Below are 26,734 nucleotides of genomic sequence, written 5' to 3'. Positions count from 1 at the left end.
CATATTCTGTTGGGTGGATGTTCTGTGTATGTCAGGTCTAGTTGCTTTGTGTGTTGATCAAGGCCTCCATTTCCTTACTGAGCTTATCATAAATAATGTTAACTCTTACAAATCAATAAGAAAAGCACTAAATACAACAATAAGAATATGGATAGAATACATAATTCCTAAAAGAAATGCAAATGAGGGGGGAAATGTCCATTTCATTGGTGAAGTACAAATTTAAAATGATACCACTTTTGCTTATCATATTAACAGATATTTTTAAAGGGATAATGTACTCAGTGAATACTATGACATAAATTGATACACTGTTTCTGGGAAGTAAGTTGGTAATATTTTTCAAAAGGCTTAAAAGTTTCATACTATTTTACCAAGTAATTCCACTCCTAAAAATACATTCTAGAGAATAGAGAAGTAAACAGAAATATGGACAAAGATTTATGTACAAGAACACTTATTGTAGCAGTATTAATAGTGAAAATTTGGATAAAGCTGTCCACCAATAGGATGAATATTTCAATAAATTGTAAAACCAAAAGATGGGAAATGGCTATTCAAATCGTGATAGTATCTTTAATGACAGGAAAATGCTTATAATTAACCAATTGAGCTCAACTTATTGAAATGTTGGCTATAATAAAAAATACAGAAAATAAATGTTGGCAAGGATGTGGAGAAATTGGAACCCTCTTACATTGCTGGTGGAAATGTAAAATGGTTCAGCCACTGGAAAACAGTTTGGTGGTTCCTCAAAGAGTTAAACATATAGTTACCATAAACCCCTGCAATTCCATTCTTATGTATAGACCCAAGAGAAATGAAAACATCCACACAGAAACTTGTACACGAATGTTTACAGCACCATTATTCATAAAAGCCAAAAGGTGGCAATAGCCCAAGTATCCATCCACAGATGAATGGATAAACAGGAGTATTCCATGCAATGGAATATTATTCAGCCAAAAAGGGACAAAACACCAATACATGCTACAACTTGGAGTCTCAAAAACATGATAAGAGAAAGAAATCAGACCCAGAAGCTCACATATTTTATGGTTTCTTTTATATGAAATCTCCAGAATAGGCCAATCCATGGAGACAGCAAATTAGTGGTTTCCAGGGAGTCATTACTTAAAGGGTAGGAGATGCTCGTCTAGGGTGATTAAAAAAAAAAGTTCTGAAACTAGAGAGGTGATAATTTGCACAACATTATGAGTGCACTAAATGCCACTGATTGGTGCATAGTTTAAAATGGTTAATTGTATGTTATGTGAATTTCGCCTCAAAAAAAAAGCAACACAATTAAATGTGTTCTGCTTCCCAGCCTCCCTCCGCTGAAGAGAGAGCGCGCTAAATACTGTGCCAAAGAAAACTATCCCAAAGTGACGCTCTTGGACACAATAGTAGCATTTTAGCAGCAGAATGAAGTTAAACCAAGATGTGAACCTGCTTTGTGGATGGACGCAAAGCCGTGTTGTGCTTAACGGCATCAGAGACCTCGGATTTACAGCTCAGCCTGGGAGTCCCGATAAAATGTCGGAACTGCAAGGGGCTCTCGAAACTACCACCTGACCTGGATTTGCCCAGGGCGCTTGTGATTCCAGGTAGCACAGGCAGCTGGCCGCAGAGCTGGGAATGGAGGCCAGGTCTCCTGTATGCCCATCCTGCCAGGCTACGAAGCAAGGTTTCACAGACGAGTTGGGTTTTAGGTTTCTTTGTTTTAAAACCCTGGGAGCTTCTAGTGGGCAAAGGATTGTGGGCTGGCATCCCAGGCCTCTGGAAAGAAGGTGAAGGTGCGAGGCGAACAGAGCAGGGCCGGGTGGAAGGGCGTGGCCCTATTCAGGCCCCGCCGGCCAGTCCCGAATCGCGGGTTTTCGGCGCCGCTGGATCTTGCACCTCCCTGCCGGCTCTGAGCAGCAATGTGGTTTGTATCTTTCTTACTCTAGTCAGGATGAATAGATCCTGACAAAACGTTGGTTAATTGACTGAATGAATGTCCTTCACAGCGGGAGAGCAGTAGGATTTCATTGGCGCCCCGGAGAAACCGAAGGGAAATGTGGAGCAGAAATAGCAAAAGTAAGCCATCTGCTTTGCAAGCGGGGCTTGCGCCTTGCAATTGCAGAGCACGTGTGCGTACCCGCCGCTCCGGGTAAATGCCGCCCAGAAGCTCAGGGTTGTGGGTCGGGTCTCTAAGCGGCCGAAATCCTATAGAAGCCACCAGAGAGTGAGGGGATGGGGAGGATTTTATTGTTGTTTAAAAGCAGGGAAACGTATTGCCCCTGTTTCCTTCGTCCAAGGTTGGGAAGCCGGTCCTGTGGCAGCGTCCTTTGCTCGCACTTCTGTCGTCCGCTTCCTCTGTTCTGTGCGGCCAGGAGGGGCTCGGCGGGGGCGTACTCCTTTAGAAAATGGGAGCCAGGTTTCCCCAGGTTCCCTCAAGTCCTGGAGGAGTGCGGCCTCAGTAAGCATTAGAGGGGAGTCGGTAGGATACGAGATCAGCGAGGCCTTCGATAGCTCAGTTGGTAGAGCGGAGGACTGTAGTGGACAAGCCGTGGCAATCCTTAGGTCGCTGGTTCGATTCCGGCTCGAAGGACTTCGTGCAACTTTTTAGCCTCCACTTACTTAAGTACCCCTTGGGGAGAAAGGTTTGCTCGGAGGCGGACTGCGAATTTACATGAGCACTGCTGATGTTCGGTTAAACACAGATGCGAGAAGCAGCGTACGGTACAGCTCTCTTGCGGGTTAGATAGAAAGATATGTTAAAATGTGTTTTTAAATAGGGATTTATTACCATTGCTTACGTGTACTTATTGTATGCCTGCTTTTAAAAATCTTGTCCATGGTCACACTGTACTCGAGCGCTAAATGAATTGCCGTTGGTCCGCTGGTCAGCGGGCAGCGCAGAACAACCTGTAAGGCAAAGGGAAGAAAATCAGTAGCAGCTGGGGGATTAGCTCAAATGGTAGAGCGCTCGCTTAGCATGCGAGAGGTAGCGGGATCGATGCCCGCATCCTCCACTCAGCTTTTTGCCCCACGCACCACACCATCTCTCAACAGCGGGAAATCAGCCGAACCGGGTGGGTGTCCTCTAATACATAGAGGAACATGGTAGGCAATGATTAGCTTCACACATTGTCCTTTTATTTTGCAGGTGAATTTTTCCAGTTTACTTCTTGGTCACTTTGTCTTTTTCTCCTCCCGGCGGGCAGGCCGTTAACCGTCTTCCGAGAAGACACGGAAGGACCCCACCCGCCGTTCCTGCCAGCCGAGCCCGTGAACGGCCCTGGCTCAGGTACCAGCTAACGTGCGAGGGAACCCCCGCCCGCTGACCAATGGCAGCGAGCTTTACTGGGCGGGTAGCCAGCTGTACCCGCGGCCAATAGGCGAGAGACTTGTTGTTTCCTGGCAGAGCGGGGTCCCGGCACCGCGGCGGTCGGGTTTTGTTTGGGTCCTGGGTGGAGGACCGGGTGCCGGGGCCCGAGGTGGCGCCTCGCTAGCGGGAGAGGGAGCGGGACCACCGGCCCGGAGAGAGGTGAGGGGCTCTGCGTGGGGTGCGGGCCCCGCCGGCCCCGCCCCCTTCTCAGCCCCTTTCACCCGGAGCCCCTCTGGAATCCCACAGCGCCGCGCGGCCGGCTGGCGGGCCGGCCCACCCCGGCCCCACCTCCACTCCTGTGGCCTCGCCTCTGACCCCTACTCCCTGCCTTCCCACCCTCCCGCGAGTGTGAGTCTGTCCCGACCCACCCCATGCCTCCAAACCCCACTCTGCCCAGGTCAGTGTGAGGGTCCTTCAGAGTCGAAGGTCGAGAAGCCACGCTCCTGCCCCCAAGTGGGTCTCTACCAGCCACTTGTTTTAGGGGTGCTTAGAACACCCATTCCCACAGCTACCAGGGTAGCTTTTTCAGGGGCTCCAGTGCTTACAGGGCGGGAGGGGGGGGTGGGGTGGAAACAGACCCGTGCCCTAACTGGAATAGAGCTACAGTCTCTAGGTGAGCAGATGGCTTCTGCCCAATTCCCTTTGGCTTGGCAAAGGCCACACTTTTCTAGTTTTCTTCCATAATAGGCATAGGGTATGACAAAAAAAGGAAGAACCAGTTCTTCCAGGGTTTAGAGGAGCAAAAGAAGAATGCCTGGTCAGTACTTGTGAGGACAGAGGAGTGGAGAAAGGAAGCTGCCCATTTAAACTTAGAAACTTGGTTCTCTTGGCTCTGCCCTGCTGGAGAGTGAGTGGGGAGCCGATCTAGGAACCAAAATTCCTGAATGGCCCGTCTTTCAAGATGGCCATGTGTGGTGGTGGGTGTATCTTGGCTAGGTTTGGGCAATCTGACCTCACTATATTCTCTAATCTTTGGGCTGCAAAAAAACTTAGAGTCTAGTATTTCAACATAGTTAAGCCGCTGAATATTTCGTTTTGGAATAGCCAAGCTGTAGTAAAATGGGGTCCTTTTAGGGCACTTATAACCCTTACTGTGGGGACACAATACTGCTTTCTCTTGGCCTTTGCTGGAAGGCCTTTTCTAAGGGAGAGAGAGCCTCTTGCTTCTTCCGGCACTCCCTAAAAGTAGCTCTCATTTATCCAAAGATACCCAAAAAAACTTGTTCTCATTTTTCTTCCCTCTCCTCCCTACCCCACCTCCCACTTCTCCCCAGCTCTCAGGGCCAGAGTGGGGCAGGAGGATGCTTTCCCAGCCCCACCATGGAGCTGCGCTGTGGGGGATTGCTGTTCAGTTCTCGCTTTGATTCAGGGAATCTAGCCCACGTGGAGAAGGTGGAATCTGTGTCTAATGATGGGGAAGGAGTAGCAGGTGGGGCATCAGCTCCCACCAGCAGCATTGCCTCTTCCCCTGACTATGAGTTCAACGTGTGGACCCGACCAGACTGTGCTGAAACAGAATTTGAGAATGGGAACAGGTAAGAGGAAAGTAATGGAGGGTGGAAGAAGGAAAAGAGAGGGGATGTCCCGTCCCCAAGTCCATTCGTCACTTAGCCCTTTGATTTACAGTTCATACCAGCACACTACCCTTCCTCTCCCTACCCCGCCCTCTCTCCTTCCCTCCCTCCTTACTAAATAGCCTTTTCCCAGTTTTGTCTTTCTCCAGCTCTCCCACGTATCCCCTCTCCAACCCTCCCATGTGTAATGAACTGTCTCTCCTACTCTGGCCCTCAGGTCATGGTTCTACTTCAGTGTCCGGGGAGGAACTCCAGGGAAACTCATCAAGATCAACATTATGAACATGAACAAGCAAAGCAAGCTGTATTCCCAGGGCATGGCCCCCTTTGTGCGCACACTGCCTACCCGGCCACGCTGGGAACGTGTTCGAGACCGGCCCACCTTTGAGGTAAGTTCTCCTTGAGGAGGAAAGAAAGACTTGGGTGCTAAAAATAGAGGAAGGACAGGAAAGAGGAGTTACCCTTGATACAGAGTACTAGGCAGGTAGCATTGGTACCACCAGCTTTCCCTCCAGCACTAGCTGGAGTCCATGATAAGCCCCTGCCTCGAGAAACTGAGAAAGAGCTGGTTGTCGTATGGAAAGTCTCAGACGGAGGAAAGTTGGAAAAGTGATGAGGATGTGAGGTCAGTTCCTTGTGAGCCCAGTAGGCTCTTAGCTCTGACACCGATGGCATGTCGCCCTCCCTCTTCCTTCTCTGCTCCTCAGATCACAGAGACGCAGTTTGTGTTGTCCTTTGTTCACCGTTTCGTGGAGGGCCGTGGGGCCACCACCTTCTTCGCCTTCTGCTACCCCTTCTCCTACCATGACTGCCAGGATTTGCTAAACCAGCTAGACCAGCGCTTTCTGGAGAACCACCCTACCCATAGCAGGTGCCAACACTATTCTTACTCCTGCCACACAGTCTTGGACTAAACAGCAGCTCTGCTGCTTCTGGAATTTGCTCTAAGAACCCTGAACCAAAACTTCATCAGTTCTTTTCTCTGTAACGTGGGACATTGGGTACCTTTGACAAATATATTTCTCTGTGACCTTGATCTCAGCATACCACCACCTCCACTCCACTCATCCACCTGCTCAGTTCAAGCCTCAGTATCCCAGCTCCCATCAGTTCTCCAGAATTTAGCCAGCACTGCCATAGCTCAGCACACCTTTTTTTTCTGTCCCAAAGGAGGGCAACTTTCTCTGTCTATGCAAAGTTGTCTATCCTAGGGAGCCATAAACTGGGGAAAAAACAATAAGTTCATCTTGTCCTATACTCTGCCTTCAGGCAATGCAGACCCACCCAAATCCTCAGCCTCATTTAAGACTGTGAGGGACGGTAAGGCCCCAAAGGTTAGGGTGGAGAACCAGATCCTACAAATCTTGGGCAGGCCCAACTCTTGCTAGGACTTTAGAGACTTCTCCTGGCTTAATAATTTTTATCCCTACAGCCCCCGGGATACCATCTATTACCACCGGGAGATCCTTTGCTATTCTCTGGATGGACTTCGTGTAGATCTGCTAACAATCAGTTCCTGCCATGGGCTTCGGGAAGATCGAGAGCCCCGTCTAGAGCAGCTATTTCCTGATACCGGCACCCCCCGACCATTCTGTTTCACAGGCAAGAGGGTGAGTGGAATAGCATAAAGTAGTACCTTGGCCTTTCCCTAGCTCCAGGCAGTGTTGATAGCTTAAAGCCATGCTGTCTCTAGGCATCTTGGACATGGCCTCAGCCTGCATTCTGAGGCAAGTGTGACAGCTCCTACTCCACTCGCAAACTCAGCTAGCTGGAAATCCAGTGGCTAGTCCCACCTCAAACTTCGCCCCCCACCGCCCCTGCATCTGCTGTTAGAGTGACCTATGGAGTAACCAACCTAATGACTGCTCTCCTCTCCACCCAGATATTCTTCTTAAGCAGTAGGGTACACCCTGGGGAGACTCCATCTAGCTTTGTCTTCAATGGCTTTCTGGACTTCATCCTTCGACCTGATGACCCCCGGGCCCAAACCCTACGTCGTCTCTTTGTCTTTAAGCTGATCCCCATGTTGAACCCTGATGGTGTGGTCCGGGGCCACTACCGGTAAGAAGCCTCCCTGCCTGTCTGGATGTCCTTGTCCCTGTCATGCCCTGTATCTCACTGAAATACCGTCAGCCTGTCATCTGACTTCTCCTGGGTTCCCAGCGCTCTTGCACCCTAACAAGGGCAAGCCCATCTAATGGTCCAGTGACCCAAGAAGGAATGTGAACCCATCTAGTGGCACTCCCTGGAAGGAGCAGAGCTTGAGTAACTGCAGGGCGATCTGGGTAGAGGGAGCTGTCCTTAGGTTTCTTTGGTAGGGGTGAGAGATAGTCAAGGAGAGGGCCTATCCTCAATTCTTTCTTTCCTAATGCAGCTTCAGCTTCTCATTTTATAAGTCAGTCTCCTTTTCATCTACTCTGGTGTCTCCTTCACTGGCCGAGCCCTCTAGACCCTGCTTCCGTCCTTGTTTCCCTACAGCACAGACTCACGTGGAGTGAATCTGAACCGTCAGTACCTGAAGCCTGATGCAGTCCTGCACCCGGCCATCTATGGAGCTAAAGCTGTACTTCTCTACCACCATGTGCATTCCGGTCTAAAGTCCCAGAGTCCCTCTGAGCACCACTACAGTCCTCGTCTCCCTGCTGATGCTCCCCTTTCTGACTTTGAAAAAGCCAACAATCTACAAAATGAAGCTCACCTTGGGCACACATCTGACAAGGATAACCCTAAGGCGTGGACACAGACTGAGCCAGCAGAGCAGAAGCCCAACAGGGTGTGGATTATGCCACAACAGTCCCCTGAGGTTGAGCAGCCAGCCCCCGACACCATCCCCCCCAAAGAGAGTGGTGTTGCTTACTATGTAGATCTGCACGGACATGCTTCCAAAAGGGGCTGCTTCATGTATGGAAACAGCTTTAGTGATGAGAGCACCCAGGTAGGAATCGCGGAATGTCACATGAGTGTGGGAAGTGTTGCAAGTTAGGAGATAAAGGTGAGGCCATGAACAGAGAGGAGGTGGCCTTCAGGCAGGAAGGCCTGTGGCTGCCAGAGGCAAACTACTTCTGAAGGAGGTTTGAAGGGCCAAGAAGGGATGGCACTGGGGCCCCTTATATATGTCTCAGTCTACATCATGACCTTTGAAAGACAGTCAAGCTGTCAGCATCATAGTGTTTTCTAGAGTTTGGGAAACCAGGGGAGAAGGAAAATTTTGCATTATTGGAGAGAAGCAGCTAAGAGTTTTAAACAAAGGGAAACTTGTACCTTTCCAACACCTAGAAATAATATCAAACATTCAGTGAGAATTCACTAAGCATTGATTGCTGCTGATGATTATGAAGGTATCTGCCATGTATTGTCACGTGGCCCCATGCTTGCCATTTCTTCCTTGCCCCGGTCCCTTCTTTCTCTCTGTCTCTCATTCTGAGTTGCCTTTTTCCTCCCCCAAACAGGTGGAAAATATGCTGTATCCAAAGCTCATCTCCTTGAACTCAGCCCACTTCGATTTCCAGGGCTGCAATTTCTCAGAGAAGAATATGTATGCCCGAGACCGCAGAGATGGCCAGTCTAAGGAGGGAAGCGGCCGGGTTGCAATCTACAAAGCCTCAGGGATAATCCACAGGTTGGGTAGAAACTGGGATACAGCAGATGAAATAGCTTCCCTAAAGAAAACAATACCCAGTCTAGGATGTTTGAGGGGCAGAGGACCGCCTGGGTCTTCTCAAAAGGCAGACTCACAAATAGCATTACTGTCTTTAGTCTGGGACTCTACCTTTTGGACCTTCTTGGGTATATGGTAAAGTGCTGAGGTCACTTGCTAGTTGCTGGGGATTAGCACTTTCTGTTTGCATCCCCTTTTTTCCAAGTGATTACCTTCTCAGACCACCTAGGCTGTCTCCCATGGTTCTGTCCTGATTCTGTCCAGGCAGGACACTAATAAAGGTCTCTGTGTCTTAGCTACACACTTGAATGCAACTACAACACTGGACGCTCAGTAAACAGCATCCCTGCCGCCTGCCATGACAACGGGCGCGCCAGCCCCCCTCCCCCGCCGGCTTTCCCCTCCAGATACACTGTGGAAATGTTTGAGCAGGTATGACTACATGGGATTAGTGGGGAAAAGGGGAACCTCAAAGTCTGGAAAGGGCTTCACTCCTGCTGCTTGACTCTAAGGTCCTCTGAAGAGAGGCTCAGCACTGCCGCCAGCTTACCACTGTGGTTATTTTCCTCAGTTCACAGGCACAGGCCGCTGACTGTAATGGTGTTGAGAGAATGAATAGGCACTATTTCTAACCCCCCACCACAGAGAATCCCCTACCACATCAGAGTCAGAGTGTTTGCCTCTGAGCTTGTCTTCCTACTTCTGTTGGGTTTGTTCACTCCTGGACTAAACGCACCCCGTGTACGGTGGCCTTGATGATCCTCAGTGTCCTAGGGCACGCCAGAGTAGAGCAAGCTGTGGGTTATAGAAGAGATCCAAACGCCTCCTCGTGCTGGGAGAACTCCTTCCTGGTGCCAGCCAGAAAGGTCATCCACCCGTGCATAATGGATGAAGGCCTCAAAATGGGCACTGGTTTGGGGAACAACTCTAAATTCACTTGTGATAAATAGCCTGGGCACAAAAATTAGGGTACCCATTGAGCAAATTTGAAGCCTGGCCTCTCCTTTCCTTCCACTGTGCTGTGCACCCCACCCCAACACAGCAGCCTGGGTTGGAAGACCAAGACACTGAGCCACCTGGGCTCCCCCACAGGTGGGACGAGCTATGGCCATTGCAGCTCTGGACATGGCAGAATGCAATCCGTGGCCTCGAATTGTGCTGTCAGAGCACAACAGCCTCACGAACCTCCGGGCCTGGATGCTAAAACATGTGCGCAGCAGCCGAGGCCTGAGCAGCACTGTGAACGTGGGTGTCAACAAGAAGAGAGGCTCTCGAACTCCACCCAAAAGTAACAAGTAAGACCAGCAGAGTGGAAGGGAGAAAGGGTATGAAGGTGGAACAGGGCTCTGGAGTGAAGAGTTCCAAGGGATCTGTGTTCTTTCCCTATTTCCAGAAGAATCACATGGTGAATATTTTCAGGGTAAATTAAAATTTTCTGAGAATGGGATCTTCTTCCATTTTACCTGGAGCTACATACTTCCTAGCTACCTGAAAATCAGGCTTGGGGACTCCTGGCTCCAGAGCCCTACACAAAATCAAGTATAATTGGGGGTGGGGGGCAGGTCTCAGCTTCCAGTGTTTGTGAGTGACTGACTGAGGGGCCCAGGGGCCAGTATCAGGGCAGTAAGGGGGGAATTCCCTGGCAGTTAAAGCTGCCCATGGACAGCCCTTATGGCTCTTAGCCTATTTTCTGCAGGAGCATGTATGCATGAACAAGGGCTCCTCAGCATTGTGAGGTCAGCTGGTATGCCCCAGGTTAGACACCTCATCATCCATGGCCATGGATTCCTCCCGTCTTCCTTAGAATGAGTCCCTGTGCCTTTGCACCCCAGATGTGAAGCTGTACTGAGCATCAGACCATGGGGAAGTACTTGGGACACAACATCCCTGACCCAGGGTTAACTGGCATCTGCTTCTTTGCAGTGGATTGCCTGTCTCCTGCTCTGAAAATACCTTGAGCCGTGCACGAAGTTTTAGCACTGGCACAAGTGCTGGTGGTAGCAGCAGCAGCCAACAAAATTCTCCACAGATGAAGAACTCCCCCAGCTTTCCTTTTCATGGCAGTCGGCCTGCAGGGCTGCCAGGCCTGGGCTCTAGCACCCAAAAGGTCAGCCACCGGGTGCTGGGCCCTGTCAGAGGTAAGCTAGTCTGGGAGCCCCTGCAACAGGTGTTCAGTTGTTTGGGGCATTGCTGGGGGAAGTGAGAGCTTGAAGATACGCACTTGGCCTTGGGACCAAGGGGTGACTCAATAAAGTTAGTTTATAGCAGAATCTGCAGCCTTTCCTGCGACCTTGGTGTTCCCTGCGGCATGAGCTCCAGAGCGGTACTATGTGTGACATAGGCGGGAGTCCTGGGTCTCTGGGCATCAGCACATTCTGGGAGGCAGGGGGGTTTCCAAGGACGAAACACTAGCCAAAGCAGAGCCACACTGACACCTGGTGCCTCCGCATCAAGGACAGGGTCAGTCTGTCTTGTCAGGAGCAGTATAAGGAAATATCCTCACAATCCAAACGGCAGCACTGTAGGATGGAGATCCTCTCCAAGGTCTCTAGGGGCTGAAATTGTTCCTGGCTTCAGAGCCTATTCAGAAAGTGATATCAGAAGGATTCCAGCTTTCCGAAGGAAAATGGAACAGCTACAGACAGCTTTCTGTTCTAGGCTTAGAAAGCAGCAGTCTGGCATCTTCATCAGTGGCCACAATTGCTCACCTGGGCATCACTATCCCTAGGTGTGGCCTGATGAGACCCTGCCTGATAGGACAAGAGATTGTGGGTCAAAATGTATATCAGAAACAGATGGGCCTTTAGGAAAAAAGCCGCAGAAGGGAGTACGGAGCCATTCCTTGGGAGTGACCTGGATTGTCGTGGGGAGAGATTGTTACACTGCCACTTCTGGATATACACTAAACCACAAATCAATATTGTATGTGGCTTCTGGGCTACAGAAATTTTGCCAGAGTGTGGAGGCTTGTAAGCTGGAACTGAGAGCTTTGCTGGTTTTCACGCTACACTAATCCTTGTTAGCACCTCCCTGCTACTCAGCTTGCAACAAGCTTTTGGTGCAGACCAGAAATATGCACTGGGTCAGTAGCTGTGGAAATCTGTACTAGTTAGAGAAGCCACAGAGAGAGCAATGGTCCTTACCAGCTCTGACCAGTAAGATGTTCTATCCCTGATACGCAACGTAGTTACCTCTGCTTATATTCTAAGCCCCATTCTTTGAGATTCTGTCTTCATCAGGAAAGGACACTTTTGCACACTGTGTTTGAAGGGAGAGTATTAAAGTAATAATTCCTTATATTTAAATAGCATTAAACAGTAAACAAAACAGTATCACATATTTCATTTAATCCTCACAAGGACCCTGTGGAATGGACAGTATTTCCATTTTTCCGATGAGGAAACTGAGGCTGTTTAAGGGTGACTTTTCCAAGACTGCAAAGCTATTAAGTGGCAGAATTATTCAAACTTATGTCTTTTCATGCTCCAGTATATTTGAGTTCCCCATCTTAAATCTAAATAAAGTTTTTCTTCTAATTTCTTTTCCTCTTAACTCATAGCTCCTGGGAGGGAATATCAGCATCGTAAATTCTCCTTCCCTGACTACAAAAGGAAAATAGTAAAGAGCCTTTTCTAGGTCCTCACTGGAAGATTCTAGGCAGTTTTGAATCAATATTTTGTTAACATCCTCCCTACCCTCACTCCCAATGCTGAGTGCTGTATTAAGCTCCTTGAGTGGATGACATATATTCTGTTTCTTTGTTACTTCCCCAAATAACTAATGGAAAATAGGCATAGTCAGTACAAAGTAACTCCTTGTTGGCTGACTTGAAACTTAATAGGGGACACAGGACAGTAAACACAACATAAAAGCGCGCACATTATAAATGTGCAGGGGGCTTGGGAGCCACTGCCATACATAAACACCAGAGTAATTCACCAAAGAATATTCCCTTGAGAAATGGTTTTGAAGAATGAGTGGTGGTATGTGGTTTGACATAAAACATTCCCAAAATGGGAATAATAGCCAGGACCAGAGCTGCTGCGTAGAGAGGACAAAAAGCAAGTGTACTAGCTGGCTCAACAGGTCAAGCCCTTCATACGGAGATCAGGTGGAGAGAGGGGGGAGGAAGAAGTCGAAAGGTCTTAAAAACAAAGACTCTGAGTTAACAAGACAAATGGCCCCAACTGTGTGCTCCTGAGAATGATGGGAACAAAAGACTTATTTAAGAGAGCTGTCTGTGAACTGCATGTATCAGGCAGGGAAGGGGAGGCGGGATTCTTGCAGTAGTTTATGCATGAGATGACTAGTGCCTGTACCAGGGTCTGAAAAGGACAGATGAATAAACATATTAGAAATGGAAGTGGCAGGATTCAGTGATGGTGGAAGAGAGATGAACTAAGAGAGCTTCAAGGCTACAAGCTAAAGGAAAAAGTCATGGTAAACATTAAGACATTGTTCAAAGAAAAAGTGATGCCACTTTTTAGACATGCTTGGATACCATGGGCTATCTATATGGAGTTCTCCTGCAGGCAGAAAAAGGGCCAAACTGTAGAAGAGGTGACATCAGGCTTGGATCTAGGAGTCATCCATGTACAGGTGCAGTTACAACCAAGTGAGATGCTATGTTCCCCCAACTGAATGAGCTTAGAAGCAGGAAAAGAACTGGTTTGAGTACAGAGACACCCCAGGGACTTGCATAAATATTTGTAAGAACTAGAAGCTATGTCTCTAAAGTCAAGGGGTCAAGAAGAGGGTCACTAATAATGCCAAACAGGAATACTGTAAGTTGAAAGGCCAGATTCTGGGAATCTTGACTCCTATGTTCTCCTGGGCCTTTGCTCGTGCTATAGTTTTTGATGGTTCATCTCTTAAAAGTCCCTGATGTGACTCCAAGATGGGAGACTGGCCTTGGCCTGGGACAGGGACCTGTCATGCAGACTGTGGTATTTGGATCTGGCATCTTCAACCAACCCTTGGAAAACCTTGTTTTTTGTTTAGAGTCATCTGTCCTGTGCTATAACTTTGTGACATTTCCTGGTTCCACACATCTGGCTCCTTGGCCCTTGCCATATCTGGGCATACTTCATCTTCCCAGATAGGAAGAACACAACCCCCATATCTCTGAGACCTAACTATAAAGCAACCATACTTTCCAAACCTATAACTGGGATTGTGATTTGACAGAGGATTTTCGTTTTGACTTGTAAACTTACCTATAAGAAAACTTCCACTAATGTATAAAAATGTAAAAAACATTTAATTAATGACTATCTTTTCTTGGCTACAACAAAACATGAGCTTAGGCTATCCAGGAAATTTCAGAAAAGATCTAGATAGCCCAGCCAGAAGCTTAAGGCAGAGAGGTTCAGGGAACTAGTCTGATAGGTTATCCTCTGACACTGGGGGATGACATTTTAGAAAGCCAAAAAGTAGCCAACTTGGGGTGAATAGGAATGTTCCCAGGGCAGGAGGCTGGAAGAGCCTCTGAGTAAGCCTACTCCCTGACCGTAGTGCCAGGATCTTTACCTCTGCAAAACAGGCCCTGAGCACTGCCTTCTCAGACCCATGGTCAGGTTCCTGTCCACTGGGCTCAGAAGCGCAGACAGCACTATCAGCAGCTGTGGAGGAGGAAGGAGAGATCACTGGGGGATAGCTAATACAATGATGGAGTGAGGGAGTCAAGTCTCTGAGATACTGTGCAAAAGCAGATGCAAACAGAGCTCAAAGGAGGGCCTGCTGGGGAGAGGGCGGGTAAGTAAACCAGCTTATTCTTCTGTCAGTCCTGTATTGATGAAAGTAGGGCAAGGACTAGGAAGAGGCCAGTGAGGCACCCAGGACACACAATTTAAGAAGGCACTTGCTCTGAGGGTCAGGCGAGGGCCTCCTTAAATTGTGCACCCTTGGGGCCTTACTCGCTTCATCTTGGTCCTGGCCCTAGATTCAAGCAGGTTTCACTCAGTAACTGAAACATAGCCCCTGGCCCTCCAGCCTATCCAGCAAGGTAGTGGTGTAAAGGACAAGGGACTTAAGTGTAAAGCTGGGAGGCTTCAGCTGTCGTCCTACCACAACCACTCATCCCTCCCAGCTCTGGCACTTAAGCCTGAGGTTACTAGAACTTTTTCCTGGCCTCTGCGATGCCTTGGCTGAGCTGACAGGCAGCTTTTGGTAGAGCAGCTTAAGTCCAATGGTGAGTGGGAAGTTCCTTTGAGTAGTGAGTCTAAGGACATAGGAAGAGTGCATCCAGCACCATCACCATGTTTAATTTTTCCACTGCACACAAAAGTTTCATGTTAAATAGCAGATTAACACTTATTTGATGGCAAGAAACATCTCCTAACACATCTATTTATTCCCTTAGCACCTAGCATGGTATCTGGCACTTATTAAATGATCAGCAAATAAGTGTTGAATGAATAAAAGGCAAGAAGTTGGGAGCTGAATGAACGCTTGTCTCACCTTTCCACCCCACAGAGGGCATAAATCTGGTCTGTGATCATTCTAGGGATTCAGCACGATCTGGGTGCTACATGTAGGGACGGTTCCAAAAATGCTTCCAGAGGATATCACAGGATCTAGGCACAAGTCACATAACTGGTCCTCTAAATTGTGAGGCTTTAGAATATTCATTCTAACTCACAATGGTGAGGTCAGTCTGGCTCTAGCTCTCAGATTACCATCAAACATCATCTTGCAACCTCTGGAAGCAGAGCTGATCACATATCACTCTTGCACTCAGCCTTAAGCCAGTTTCTATAGCTCAGAACCAAGAAAAAATAATCCCTTTTACTTTTGTCTCAATTGGGACTAAGTAGGCCTAGATTCTACCAGCAGCCTAAAGTCAACTTTAGTTGACTTAGTCTCTAGTGAGAAACTGAGCTGTGTGCTCACATCACCATATTTACAGGCAAGCCTGGCCAGATCTTAAGACAGTCTTTTAAGTGATACCTGAAATGCTATCTTTAAATGCCTTATACTTTCTCCATCAGGCCTCTCTCCTAAACCAGACTTTGTCTCCTATCCTGAAACTCTCTTTAGGGGCAAGATTCCTGAGTTGTATCCTTAGTATCTTTCCCATGATCCCTAAATTTCACATTGATGGTTTTTACATCATTTGCCTATTTTGCTTCCTATCTTCTTGAGTGTCAGTTTCTCACTAGAACCTACAAATGTCCCAAAGGTTTTCAGTTGCTTTCTTGCTTGCTCTCTATTATCCTTTCCCGGGGTAGGGTGAGGATTCATCCCTTAACATGGTTTCAGCATGCTTCTGTGTATAGATGTTTCTCAGATCATCTAGAAACTGAATTTCCCCCTCTATCGAGTTCATTATTTCTGCCTACTGTGCACTGTCACTTTGACATCATCCTGACATCCCTGATTTAACCAAAGAATTACCCAGGTCTGGGCTCTACAGTAACTCTAAGTCATTGGTGGTGGGTAATGTTCCAGGTTATTTGGTTGTGGCCATGAAAAGTCTCTGACTTGTTATCTTGTTGGCATCACTGTGCCAACTCTTACTAGCCCCGAGGTCTGGTTGCTTTTGACTCTTGGCTGTGGTCTTAGACTCTAATTAGTACACAGCATCTCAGCAAACTCCTCAAAGCTAAAGTAGCTTCCATCCTGAGATCTCTCCCTTTCTTCTAGCCATATTCATGTAAGTATAATTTTTTTATATTGGTTTGGGACCTTCAAGAAGTAGCCTTGTTACTGCTGGCTACTGCTCAGTGTAGCTAGACAAGATGAAGTTATCGTCACCTACTTCCTAAGCTGGAGGCTTTGCACATGTAACACGTTGCTTTGTTAGGAGTCAAGTGACATCCTGGAACCTTCATCGAATTCAGCTCCATGAAGGTTAATAGCTCATTCAGTTTGAGAGTATTTGGCACGTGCTGTCCCTCTGTCATGAGGAAGGACCTGCCAAACCTGAAAGTATCCCTACCTCGTCTTGTCCCCTTTAACCTGTGGGACCCAGCTTTCAAAACTTGCAGCATTGACACTAGCCACAAGGAATGGGCCAGAGAGAGCTGCTCCATAGGGTATAACCATATGCGCTTAGACAGAGATTAATGAGCCAGCTCATGGTCTATAGTGGATGTCTACTATTCAAGTAAACAAAATGTTTATTAAGATCTCTGGTTTTCTAGGCAGTATTTTATAGGCACTGGGATTTATCATACTGGAGAAGACAAGGTGCCTACCCTCAAGAGAGTTAAGTCCCAGTTAGAATATTAGCTAACATTTATGGAGTACTTACTATGTGCCAGGCGCTATTACAAGTACTTTACATGTACTAACTTATTTAATTAAGGAGACATAAACCATAAACAATTACTAGCCAAGTGAACAAAGGACAATGTAGAACAGAGAACAGTTAATTCTACCTATAATGATCAAAGAGGCTTCCCAGAGGTAACGTCTGAGATGGGACATGTAAGATGTCCAAGGTTTCACTAGAAGAAGAGACACTGCAGAGGAACCACACAGCTAGAAGCCACAGGGGCCTACAGCAGAGTGTGTGAGGGGTCCACTTGGCATCCTACTAACGATGTGTAGGCTGAAACCACAGTGAGCAAGGCTTTGAAGACCATGTTAAAAGGTTTAGACTTGTTCCTTTAAAAGACCTTCAGTATCTCCCCCTTGTCTGAGCCGAAATGACTTATGATCAGGTCTATGTTTTAGAATAAAAATTTGTGGCACCTGTGTGAAGGATGGCTTTTAAAAGGGAAGAGGGAGGCCAATGGGGGTCCAAAAGCCTAAATGAGAGATAAAGACCTGTATCCAGACACCGGCAACGGCAAGGGAGAACAAAGAAGGAATTCAAATGAAGGCAGAGGTGGAATTGTCCAGATTTGATTAAGCACAAATTCAAATGAGGGAGGAGTCAAAAGATGAAACAAGATTTCTAGCAGATCTTTCACTAAGACAGAGAGAACAAAAGGAAGGGTAGGAAGAAATGAGCTTTGTTTGGGTCATGAGAGACTGCCAGGTAACGTGCAGCGGACAATCAGAACTGCAGTTCAGGAGGAAAGGGCTGGAGGCAGATTTTGGAGTTTAGAGTATGGAAAGCAGGAGAGGACCAAGGACAGAGTGGTGGGGACTCGACATTTAAGGGGCAGGAGGAGAGTGGAAGAGGAGCAGTTAGAGGTAAGAGAAGAACTTAGCAAAGCTATTTTAGAAGCCAAGCTCCCTAACTTCTTTGCCAGAAGAATGAACTGGTGGGTGAGTAGGTTGGTTAGGTACAGAGAAGTGAAGCAGGGTGAGGGCTGGCTGAGAAGTGGATAACTGGAATAAATAGTAGAGGTCTTTCTACCCATCTTAGATTTACTTCAGAAGAGGGATGCTGATGTGATGACAAGCTTGAAAACAAGCATCTCCTAACCAAGGAGAGCCAGCAGGGCAGTGGAGTGACAGTGCCTCACTTATTTGCCCTTTTATCTGCTTGTGTCCCTTCCACTTAGAACCCCGAAGCCAGGACAGGAGACGGCGGCAGCAGCCACTGACCCATCGCTCTACTTCAAGCAGCCTGGCCCCATCCCCAACTCCTGCTAGTTCTAGCCCAGCCGCCTCACGCAACATGGGCTCCTGCCTACTGCCCAGTTCACTCAGCATATCAGGTCTGTACCCACTACCACTGAAATCTGGGCTGGCCAACTTCCTTCCTTCCCTACCACCCAGGGCATAGACCAGGCTCCCACCTAGGCTTGAAGAAATCCCTCCAGCTCTGTTGCCACCTGACCTGGACTTCCTTCTTGACTTGATGTAATACAGGCCACTCCAGACCAGGGGCATCAGTTATCCTCCTGGATTGTCCTAAACCCCTACACCCATGCCCTTGTACAGGAAACTGGAATTTAATGAACACCTTTGTTTAATAAAATAATAGTTACCACTTATTGAGCCTTTACTACGTGGCAGGTGCTGCTCTAAGCACATTATCTCCTTTAATCCTCATTTTTACAGTTGAGAAACCTGAGGACTTTTACTATCTGCTACTTATTCACGCTCCCTGACTGTAGAAGCTGGACAACATTAGACAAAATTGAAGAATGAAAAGCATAGGCCTTTCACCTGTCATCACTGCAAATGTTGTATGACCATATCATTCCACATAAAACCTAGGCCATCTGCTCTCCTTTTAAGTTATAGACCCAGCGTGTAAAGGCCCAATGAGAGTGATGTCTCTCCAGTCCAACATCTGCCTCCCTCAGAGCCTGCTACTCCCAACCTGTTAACTCTCTTCAGTGGGTAGCCCTCAGTCCACCAGTCTTGGGTACTGCTGACTTGATCCTTAAATGCTTACACATTTGACTGGGATAGGCTCTAAGGTCTATAAATTCAGAGTAGTTCAGCTCGAATGGGTTCTGATTCAAGCTCCAGGACGCTGCTTCACCCCCTGGACCAGACCAGAGCATACCATGCTTCTCAACCAGGGGCAATTTTGCCCACCAGGGGACATTTGGCAATGCCTGGAGATATTTTTGGTTGTTACAATGGGGAAGGGACAGGGGAAGAAACACCATCTAGTGGGCAGAGGCCAGGGATGCTGCTAAACATCCTACAGTGCACAAGACAGCCCCCCACAACAAAGAATTATCCAGCCCAAAATGTCAGTATTGCCAGTACTGAGAAACGCTGATCTGAAGGAAGCTACCTCTTCTCCATGGCCCCTACCCTGATATCAGTTTCCTTTGTTCCCTAGGGAGCAGTTGCTCACTCTTGTCCTCAGGGGACAAGCCTGAGGCTGTCATGGTGATTGGGAAAGGTCTGCTAGGGACTGGACCTCGGATCCCCTGTATCAGGACCCAATTGCAGGTAACATTTTTGGGTCTTCCCCAGTCCCCGGCATAACAACTCAGGCACAGCCGAACAAGGCAGTGTTCATCTGGGTAGTGGGATGAAAAATGCCATGCACTGCTTTGCAATCTCTCCCCCCAACTATATCAGAGCTGCTCTGGTGCCTGAATGCCTGTCTGTCCAGTGTCCCCTATCCCCTTCAGCCAGGTCTCTTGCTTGCTTCCAACCCCAGTGTCCCTGCCAGACATACCCCAACCTCAGCCTGCTAGCTTTGGCTTTGCCTGCCCCTGCCCTTAGCTTCTCCTCTCTTTCTGCCCAGACCTGCCCGAGGAGAGTTCCCGCCAGGAGGGGTCCCGGATTCCCCAGGTAACACCTCTGGTTGCTGCTCCTAGGAACAGCTGTGCCACCAACTCCGATTCAGTCCAGATCCCCATGCTAGGTTGGCTGAAGTTGGGTATAGGCAGAAGCTGACTGGACAGGTGAAGCTTAAACTGCTCTGACAGGGGCTGAGGCACAGAAGGCTCTGAGGGAGATCTCCTAATCCTCCAGCATCTTTCCACACAGTGCTTCTCTCCTCACCCAGATCTTGGCTATGGTACAGCCATGGAGATTAAATGCTGGATCCTTTTGCCTCCTCTAGTTAAGTAAGACTTGGAGTATACAGTTATAAACTGAATCCAAGAGTTCTCTAGCCATTATTCTGCCTTACCCTCTCAGCTGGGGACACTGCCCAGGAATTCAAGGTCTCAGTACCTGTGTTGACAACAATCCTACACTCTTATGCATGGAAACTCTAGAAGCAAAAAGGTTAATGGAAGAATCCAGCCTCTTAGCCCACCCCCTGTCCACACAGGCTAGGCCCCGGTTGGGCCGGGGCTCACCGCCGACTTGCAGAGGGATGAAAGGCTCTTCAGGCCCCACATCCCCTATCCCCCGGACCAGGGAGAGCAGTGAGCCGGAGCCGGGACCCCGCTCTGCACCAGGGTGAGCACCGGGGTCCAGTCCCTCACCCCACCTCTCCCTTCTATCCCCTCGTTCCCATTTCTGCTATTCAGGATCATTTTCTTCTTTTCCGTACTTCCTTTGACCCAAAAAGACTAAATGTGCTTTCATTAAGAATCTAGTCCCTGATATTTTTTCCCCATCATGACCTCAGTCTTCACTCCAATGGACAAGAAAACAACTTTTAGTCAGGGCCTAAGGTCTGGGAGCTGGCTGGTTCCAGCCTCAGACCACTGTGCAGTACTCAACCTTCCTATCCTCACCCATCTCACCTTTCTCATCTCCCAGCCACTGGCTAACAGACCAGAAGAGGGGCAGAGTTTTCACAACCCCGACTCCTCTCTCTTCTCTGTTCCAGGCTGCCTCAGGCCGGGCCCCCACGGTCCCACTCTGCCCCTGCCTTTTCTCCTATTTCCTGTAGTCTCTCTGACTCCCAGTCGTGGATTTGTTACAGCGGGGGGGCCCTTGAGCCAACCTGAGGTTTGTTTTGTCCCTAAGTCTCCCCCACTCACTGTTTCTCCCCGGGTCTGATGCCTTGACCTTCATGCCCGGGATATAGCCCCAAGAGGGGGAACACAGTGAGAAATGTGCTAGTCCCCTCCTTCAGCTGCTGATTCCATGTGACAACCATAACTCCTTGTAATGCCAGCCACACTGTTCTGAGGCATCGCAGAGCATCACCTTAAGAAAAGACAAAGCAGGGACCTGCCACCCCTTCCCTCCCTCCAGAGCACAAGATTTTGGGACCACAAAAAAAAAATCTATATTTTTATACTTGGGGGGAGGGAGTAGAAAAGAAAGCAGCCCCTGTGCTGGGCCCTACTCAGTGGCAGCTTCTTGTTCCATGGGGTTAAGGAAGACTTTGAGGAAATAAAAGTTGTTTGGAAAAATCCAGGTGTAGTTGCTTTGTATGTTGTGATGGGTAGAAAGGATGAAGTGAAGTGTGAAGGCCCCTCACACCCTCCATCTTGCCTCAGACTATGTCCTGGAACCCTAGAAAAGAGCGGGAAAGACCTGAGGTAAGGAAAATGCTGCAGCTTTCCTCCAGGGAAATCCTTCAGGAGTCAACTCCCATCCAGCCTGCTCCCCCTTTCATTTTTGACCCACCCTTAACGTTGGTTTCCAAGCCCTTCAAACCGCGCCCCCCCCTTCTCTATGACTTGGGTGACTTGGGCTTACGGTAGCCAAGCCCTAAATCAGTGCCCCTTGCTCCAGAACGTAGAAATAGAAGTCTGTATCTTTACAACCCATCATAAAAAAATTCTACCTAAATAAAAGCCTAAACAGCTTCGGGAAAATGAGGACTACTTCAAGTGAAAAGGCCAAATCCTCATATTTGAATGGCATTCTCAATACTTTATTCCTACCGGTGTCAGTGCCTCCTTGTACACACACCCCCGACTTGGGCATCTGGGGACCACATGAAGACGGGGACTGAGGGCGATTAGGAAACCCACCCCCATTCTATCAGGGAGCAGTTTAAAGGGGAGGGAGCGAGGCACTCCCTACTCTGTGCGGATAAAGGGGCCCAGTTCTGGACTGTATCATGCTTGGTCCGACACTTTCTGATTTGAAGTTTCGAACCCTGCAGGCCCTGGCGCGGCCTCGCCACTCCACTCTCCGGGGGCTGGGCGCTACAGCCCCGGGCCGTTACCTGGGGCGGAGAAAGCGCCACTTTCATTCCTGCTTCTTGGGATTGTTGACGGCCACGTAGTGATAGAGAACGACAAGCAGGAAGAGCGACACGCCCAGCATGTTGGCGAAGATGGCGAGCTGCACGTCTGTGATCATCCTGCGGAGAAGAGGAAGGACTGAGCCTCGGGCGGCGCCCTCCTCGCCCAAACCGAGACCCGTTCTCGCCCCGCTGGTCCAGCCACCGCCGGGTGGGCCGTGGACCGCGCCTGCGTGGCTCTCACCTGATGAGCGGGGCTCAGCTCCGCCGCGGACTGTGCAGGAGCTAGAGGTAGGAGACCTGGACCGGAAACTTGTAGGGCCTGCTCAATCCCAAACCAGGCACTTCCGGCCGTCCGGCTCGGCCGGAACGGGCTCTCTAGCCCCGCCGTCTCGCCTGCTCCCAGCGGTGCACTCTCAAGGGGCGGGGTTTCGGGCGGGGCTGCGGAGGGACGGCCAGCCGTGGGGGGCGGGCGGGTTGCGGAAGAGCGCCACGGGTCGGGCAAGGCGCAGCTGGCTGCAGCTGGCGCGGCTGGGTACGCGGTTAGCAGCGCTGTGGCCGCCCCGGGGAGCCAAGGAGTGGGCTAGGGTGGGGGTGCGGGGCAGGGTTGGGGGGGAGGCTCGTCCTGACCCCTAGACTTCGACCCCTCTTCCTGCTCCGGCCCCCCGCGCTGCTGCCCACCCCTCGCTTCCCGGCCAGCCCAGCCAGGTGCTTCCTCTGGGCCCTGCCTTCAGGGTCCCCTCCCTGGCCTGAGCGGCGGGGAGGGGGGTGAGAGGCAGTGCAGAATGGGGACAGTGCTGGGGCGGCCGGGTGCTCCTCTCCTCGGCGCCAGGCTTTCTGCCCCACTTCCAAGTAGAACGATCCCGCTGGAGATCTGACTGGTGCCTGCCTTACCCTGGCTCCCTCCCTCCACCCCACCCCCGGAGGTGGGCGTCTGAAATAGGGCGGACCCTCCCGGAACCGAAACCCAAACCGTGGGACCGCGACCAAGTGGGAAATCACCCCCCGGATGTGAGGGAGGGGAAGGGCTGTGACAAGCAAGAGGGGTCGTGGTTTCGGAGATGAGTGTGTCACCGAGGAGAAAGAAGAAAGATGACTGGGTAGATGTCCAACAGTCTGGTGAGGGGAAAGACACTCTCGGGCTCCACAGCCCTCTGCCCAGCCAGAACCTACTCCCCACTTACTCCTTGCTTTCCCTCAGCTTCACCATAAAAGGGAAGGGCACTGAGCCAGGCTGAGGCCGGGGGCTGGGCTGTTGTTGCTCTGGAGCTGTCAGGAGTAATGGAAGCCAGTTGCTTTGTGGTAGAGGGGGGCCAGGGCTCAGGGGATGCCTCTGCTTCTCTGAGCCAAAGAAAACTACAGGAGCAGCTATGGGGCTGGAACAGCTGGGTCAGGGAACCAACTTGCCGCCTGTGTGCACTGTGAGTTAGGGGTGCACTAGCCCAGAGTGGGCTTCCCTGGCCTGGGACCATTAGCAGTTTGTCCTTCATGCTCCAGCCCAGTGACTCAAGCTCAGTCTCTGCCTTTAGCAGTCTGTAGTTCCCCTGCCCTCCCCTACCTCACCCCCCAGCCCCCACCCAGTATTTCCCAGAAATTTAGAATCCCAAGCCCATGTCCTCTCCAGATAGTGAAACCCCCGACTCCCTTATGTCTCCCTCCTGTGTCCCTCAGTGAGCAGTCTGGTCCCAGCTCTGTTCTGGGAAAATGAGGGTCTAGGTCTCAAAAGATTACACACATTATGCTTCGTGGCTCCCAGAAATTTGAAGCAGATCCAAGTCCAACCAGACACTCAGATCTACTGTAGAAACAGAACTAGACCTCTAAAACTAGACCCTGGGGAGTAGAGTTCTAGGCTGCAAGTGACATGAGGGAAACCCTTGGAAGTGCTTCAGATTTCCAAGTTGTCCTGAAACCAACTGACCCAGATACAAAGTACGCTAGACTGTTAGAGCTGAAGGGGGCCCTCAGGATCATTTTATAAAGAAGCAAACTGAGGCCCAGAAGGTACTTGATTTCACCAAGGTTCTACAACTGGTTAGAGGCAGTGTTGCCTGATCCTCTGTCCTCTATTCCATACTCCATGTCAGTCTGTGGACTCAATAGGTCGTCCCAGGGTCAGGGATAAGAGGAAAAAGATTTGTTTTGGAACCATCCAGAAATGTCCTTCACCTCCCAGAACTTCCTGTGCCTAGGTCAGCGAGTCTTTATCAGGCTTGAATGGGTCATTTGGCCTAGTGCCTGGAGGAACTGAGATTAAAAACGGTCTCCAGGACTAAACTAGACTCAGCTAAGAACTAACAAAGCTTGAAAAAAGCTTGGATGGAGAAGTATGTGGGAAGCAAGACAGGGAGAGCCTCATCCTGGGGGGAGTAGAGGGAGGGGGAGAGGATGGAGGGGAACCAGGACCCGCGTGGAGCCTAACCTCTGTGATTAGTTTGACATTTTCAAGAAGACATGAGGTCAGGATTAGGTTCAGGAGTGAAAAAGCAACAAGACCTGGGAAAAGGGGCCTGGACCCTGAGTCCAAGGAGGTTGGCTCCTAAAGTACTGTACCTGTGGGAAGGGTTGGAGGGAAAAGGAAGATGTGTGCGTTTGAGCAGGAGTGGACTTTTGCTCAAGAGTCTCCACAAGCTTGAATTACTATCTGGGTTTTCATGACCGAAGGCCCAATTCGTATTATTTCCCTTTTCTTCCTTCCGATATTCCATCATCTGACAGGGGGCGTTAGACATAAAGTGTTCCTTACTGCTGGTGCCCCTGGGCACCTGAGCTCATTGCTCAGTCAGTGATGGTTGACTGAATGAGTTGTTTGCCTAGTATAACCAAGATTTCCCTCTGACACTAGACCCTTGGAAATTCCCTGTCTTGGAGAGGTTATAAAATAGATCTTGTACTAGTGCCCCAGGGTCTTAGCCTTTTTCGGTCTCAGGAATTCTCTTGCCACTTGCTTTGGAAATTTGTGGCTACCTGCCAGTGTCACCACTGCATTCTCTCTAAACCTAGTCTCCATTGTTGCCTGCATGCCCCACACCTCAGGCTTCCTCAGTGAACCCAGATCTCATCTGAGATCTCACAGATATTCATGTTGGCCCCTAGGTCTTGGCTCCTAATTACAGGACTAAATGAAATGCAACCTACTGCAATTGTATTTCAAAACCAACATTTTTGACTTGACACACTTAAAATATAACAGATTTTTAAACTTAAGAGGGCAGGCAAAGGAATGGGTAACAACTGAGCAGTGACAAGATGGCTGGGATGACTTTTCAGGTTGCTAGAGACCCCCTAAAGGGAAAGAAGAGGGGAAAGAGCAGAGAAAGAAAACCCACAGCAGCAGCCAGGGCAACCTGGAGGGGAAGTGGCTTCCTGCCAGGGCCAGAGCCTAGAACTGATGCAGAGTCCAGGGACAAAGCTGCACCCTTCCACTACAGCTCCTATGAAATGAGGATCTCCTAGGACCATTTCCTTCAAGTCTCCCTGTGCTGATCCCTACACCTCTAAGGGGCAGCAGCCAGAAATTTCCATTTCCATTGGTTCCAGCATTCTGTCTTTTTATAAATAAGGGGTTTTTTTTAATGCTTTTTTTTTGATGAGGAAGATTAGTTCTGAACTAGCATCTATTACCAATCTTCCCTTTTTCTTTTTCCTCCCTGAAGCCTCAGGTCATAGTTGTATATCCTAGTTGTAAGCCATTCTAGTTCTTCTGTGTGGGATGCTGCCACAGCATGGCTTGATGAGTGATGTGTAGGTCCGTGCCTGAGATCCAAACTAGTGAACCCCAGGCCGTGGAAGCAGAGCCGTGAACTTAACCACTTGGCCACAGGGCTGGACCCCAGCATTCTTTCTTTTCACCAACATTTCTCCCTGCCATCAGGCTCACATTCTGGGCCATAGGACCTCAGAGACAGATCACTCAGAGTCACATTGAAGATTTGGTGGCATCCATTCTCATGGTTTCCAACTATTGCCCTGCAAATTGTTCCCAGAATCAAGACCCAGATTTCTAACCTGTCCTGGACATGCATTTCCATTGAGATGTGTTACTGTCATCTTAAATTCAGTATGTCCAAACTTAGATCATCTTTCTTTCCTCCAAACCTGCTCTTCTTCTTGACTTACCCATCCTGGCTCAAACCCTGGAATCTTCTCTGGTGTCTCCCTTCATCTGGTCTCTCATTACCCAGGCAGTCACCAAGCAGTCACAGCCTCCTCTTCCAAGTCTGCATCACTTTGCAATGTAGAATTTGGAAGGGACCTTAGACATAGCAGACAACAGACCTCCAGTGGAGTCATGGGATTTGCTCAAAGTGATAACACTACTGAGAGGAGGAGCTGGAACCAGCTCCATTGTCCCCTAACACCCTGCCCATTGCTCTTGCTGACCGTGTCTTCTTGCTACATGTGAATGACCCCTACTCAAATGCTTGTAATCCAAGCTCTTAACCAGTTATCTGAGTCTTTCCCTAATTTTTCCACAGTCTACTTCTCTTTCTGTCCCACTTCCTCTTGACACAAATAAGAGCTAACATTTATTGAGCGTTGACCATATGCCAGACACTTTTCTAAGTGCTTTACATGTTTTAACATAATCCCCACAAACCTAGGAAGGGGGATACTATTATTATTCGATGTTGTAGAGGGGGCGAATGAGGAGATGGGAC

The 26,734-nt window shown here is 49.2% G+C and overlaps 1 protein-coding gene and 2 non-coding genes across 7 annotated transcripts; all 3 read left to right on the top strand.

Moving 5' to 3' along the window:
* Window positions 1-1,054: 1,054 nt before the first annotated feature.
* On the top strand, window positions 1,055-21,342 carry AGBL5 (AGBL carboxypeptidase 5). 5 transcript variants are annotated; one of them, XR_006888722.1, is made up of 17 exons: window positions 1,055-2,079; window positions 3,210-3,292; window positions 4,648-4,908; window positions 5,165-5,336; window positions 5,655-5,818; window positions 6,380-6,557; window positions 6,830-7,008; window positions 7,426-7,882; window positions 8,397-8,566; window positions 8,902-9,037; window positions 9,698-9,900; window positions 10,529-10,743; window positions 18,064-18,219; window positions 19,305-19,417; window positions 19,719-19,765; window positions 20,253-20,383; window positions 20,760-20,889. XR_006888722.1 is itself a non-coding variant. In XM_046662255.1 (17 exons), the coding sequence occupies exons 1-17, from the start codon at window positions 1,923-1,925 to the stop codon at window positions 20,878-20,880; spliced, it is 2,814 nt and encodes a 937-aa protein (XP_046518211.1). In that variant the 5' UTR covers window positions 1,055-1,922; the 3' UTR covers window positions 20,881-21,342. The 5 variants fall into 5 exon arrangements, 4 of the variants coding, with proteins under 4 accessions (XP_046518211.1, XP_046518210.1, XP_046518212.1 ...); XM_046662255.1 differs by lacking the exon at window positions 19,719-19,765 and having other exon boundaries at window positions 1,055-1,927; window positions 2,010-2,079; window positions 20,760-21,342; XM_046662254.1 differs by lacking the exon at window positions 19,719-19,765 and having other exon boundaries at window positions 20,760-21,342.
* TRNAY-GUA (transfer RNA tyrosine (anticodon GUA)) lies at window positions 2,505-2,593 on the top strand. Its single transcript is given in 2 exon segments — window positions 2,505-2,541; window positions 2,558-2,593. It is a non-coding gene; the product is annotated as a tRNA-Tyr (tRNA).
* TRNAA-AGC (transfer RNA alanine (anticodon AGC)) lies at window positions 2,945-3,017 on the top strand. The gene has a single exon. It is a non-coding gene; the product is annotated as a tRNA-Ala (tRNA).
* Window positions 21,343-26,734: the final 5,392 nt, after the last annotated feature.

This window comes from Equus quagga, chromosome 5 (assembly GCF_021613505.1).
Source record: "Equus quagga isolate Etosha38 chromosome 5, UCLA_HA_Equagga_1.0, whole genome shotgun sequence".
NCBI classification, from domain to species: domain Eukaryota; kingdom Metazoa; phylum Chordata; class Mammalia; order Perissodactyla; family Equidae; genus Equus; species Equus quagga.
This window is presented reverse-complemented; position numbering and strand designations above follow the sequence as displayed.

Excerpts from the sequence above, each read along its gene's own strand:
- AGBL5 (XM_046662254.1), top strand. The coding sequence starts at position 1,993 with ATGAATGTCCTTCACAGCGGGAGAGCAGTAGGATTTCATTGGCGCCCC. Across the intron at positions 4,909-5,164 it reads GAATTTGAGAATGGGAACAG|GTCATGGTTCTACTTCAGTG; the intron begins GTAAGAGGAAAG and ends TCTGGCCCTCAG. Across the intron at positions 18,220-19,304 it reads CAGTTCACTCAGCATATCAG|GGAGCAGTTGCTCACTCTTG; the intron begins GTCTGTACCCAC and ends TTTGTTCCCTAG.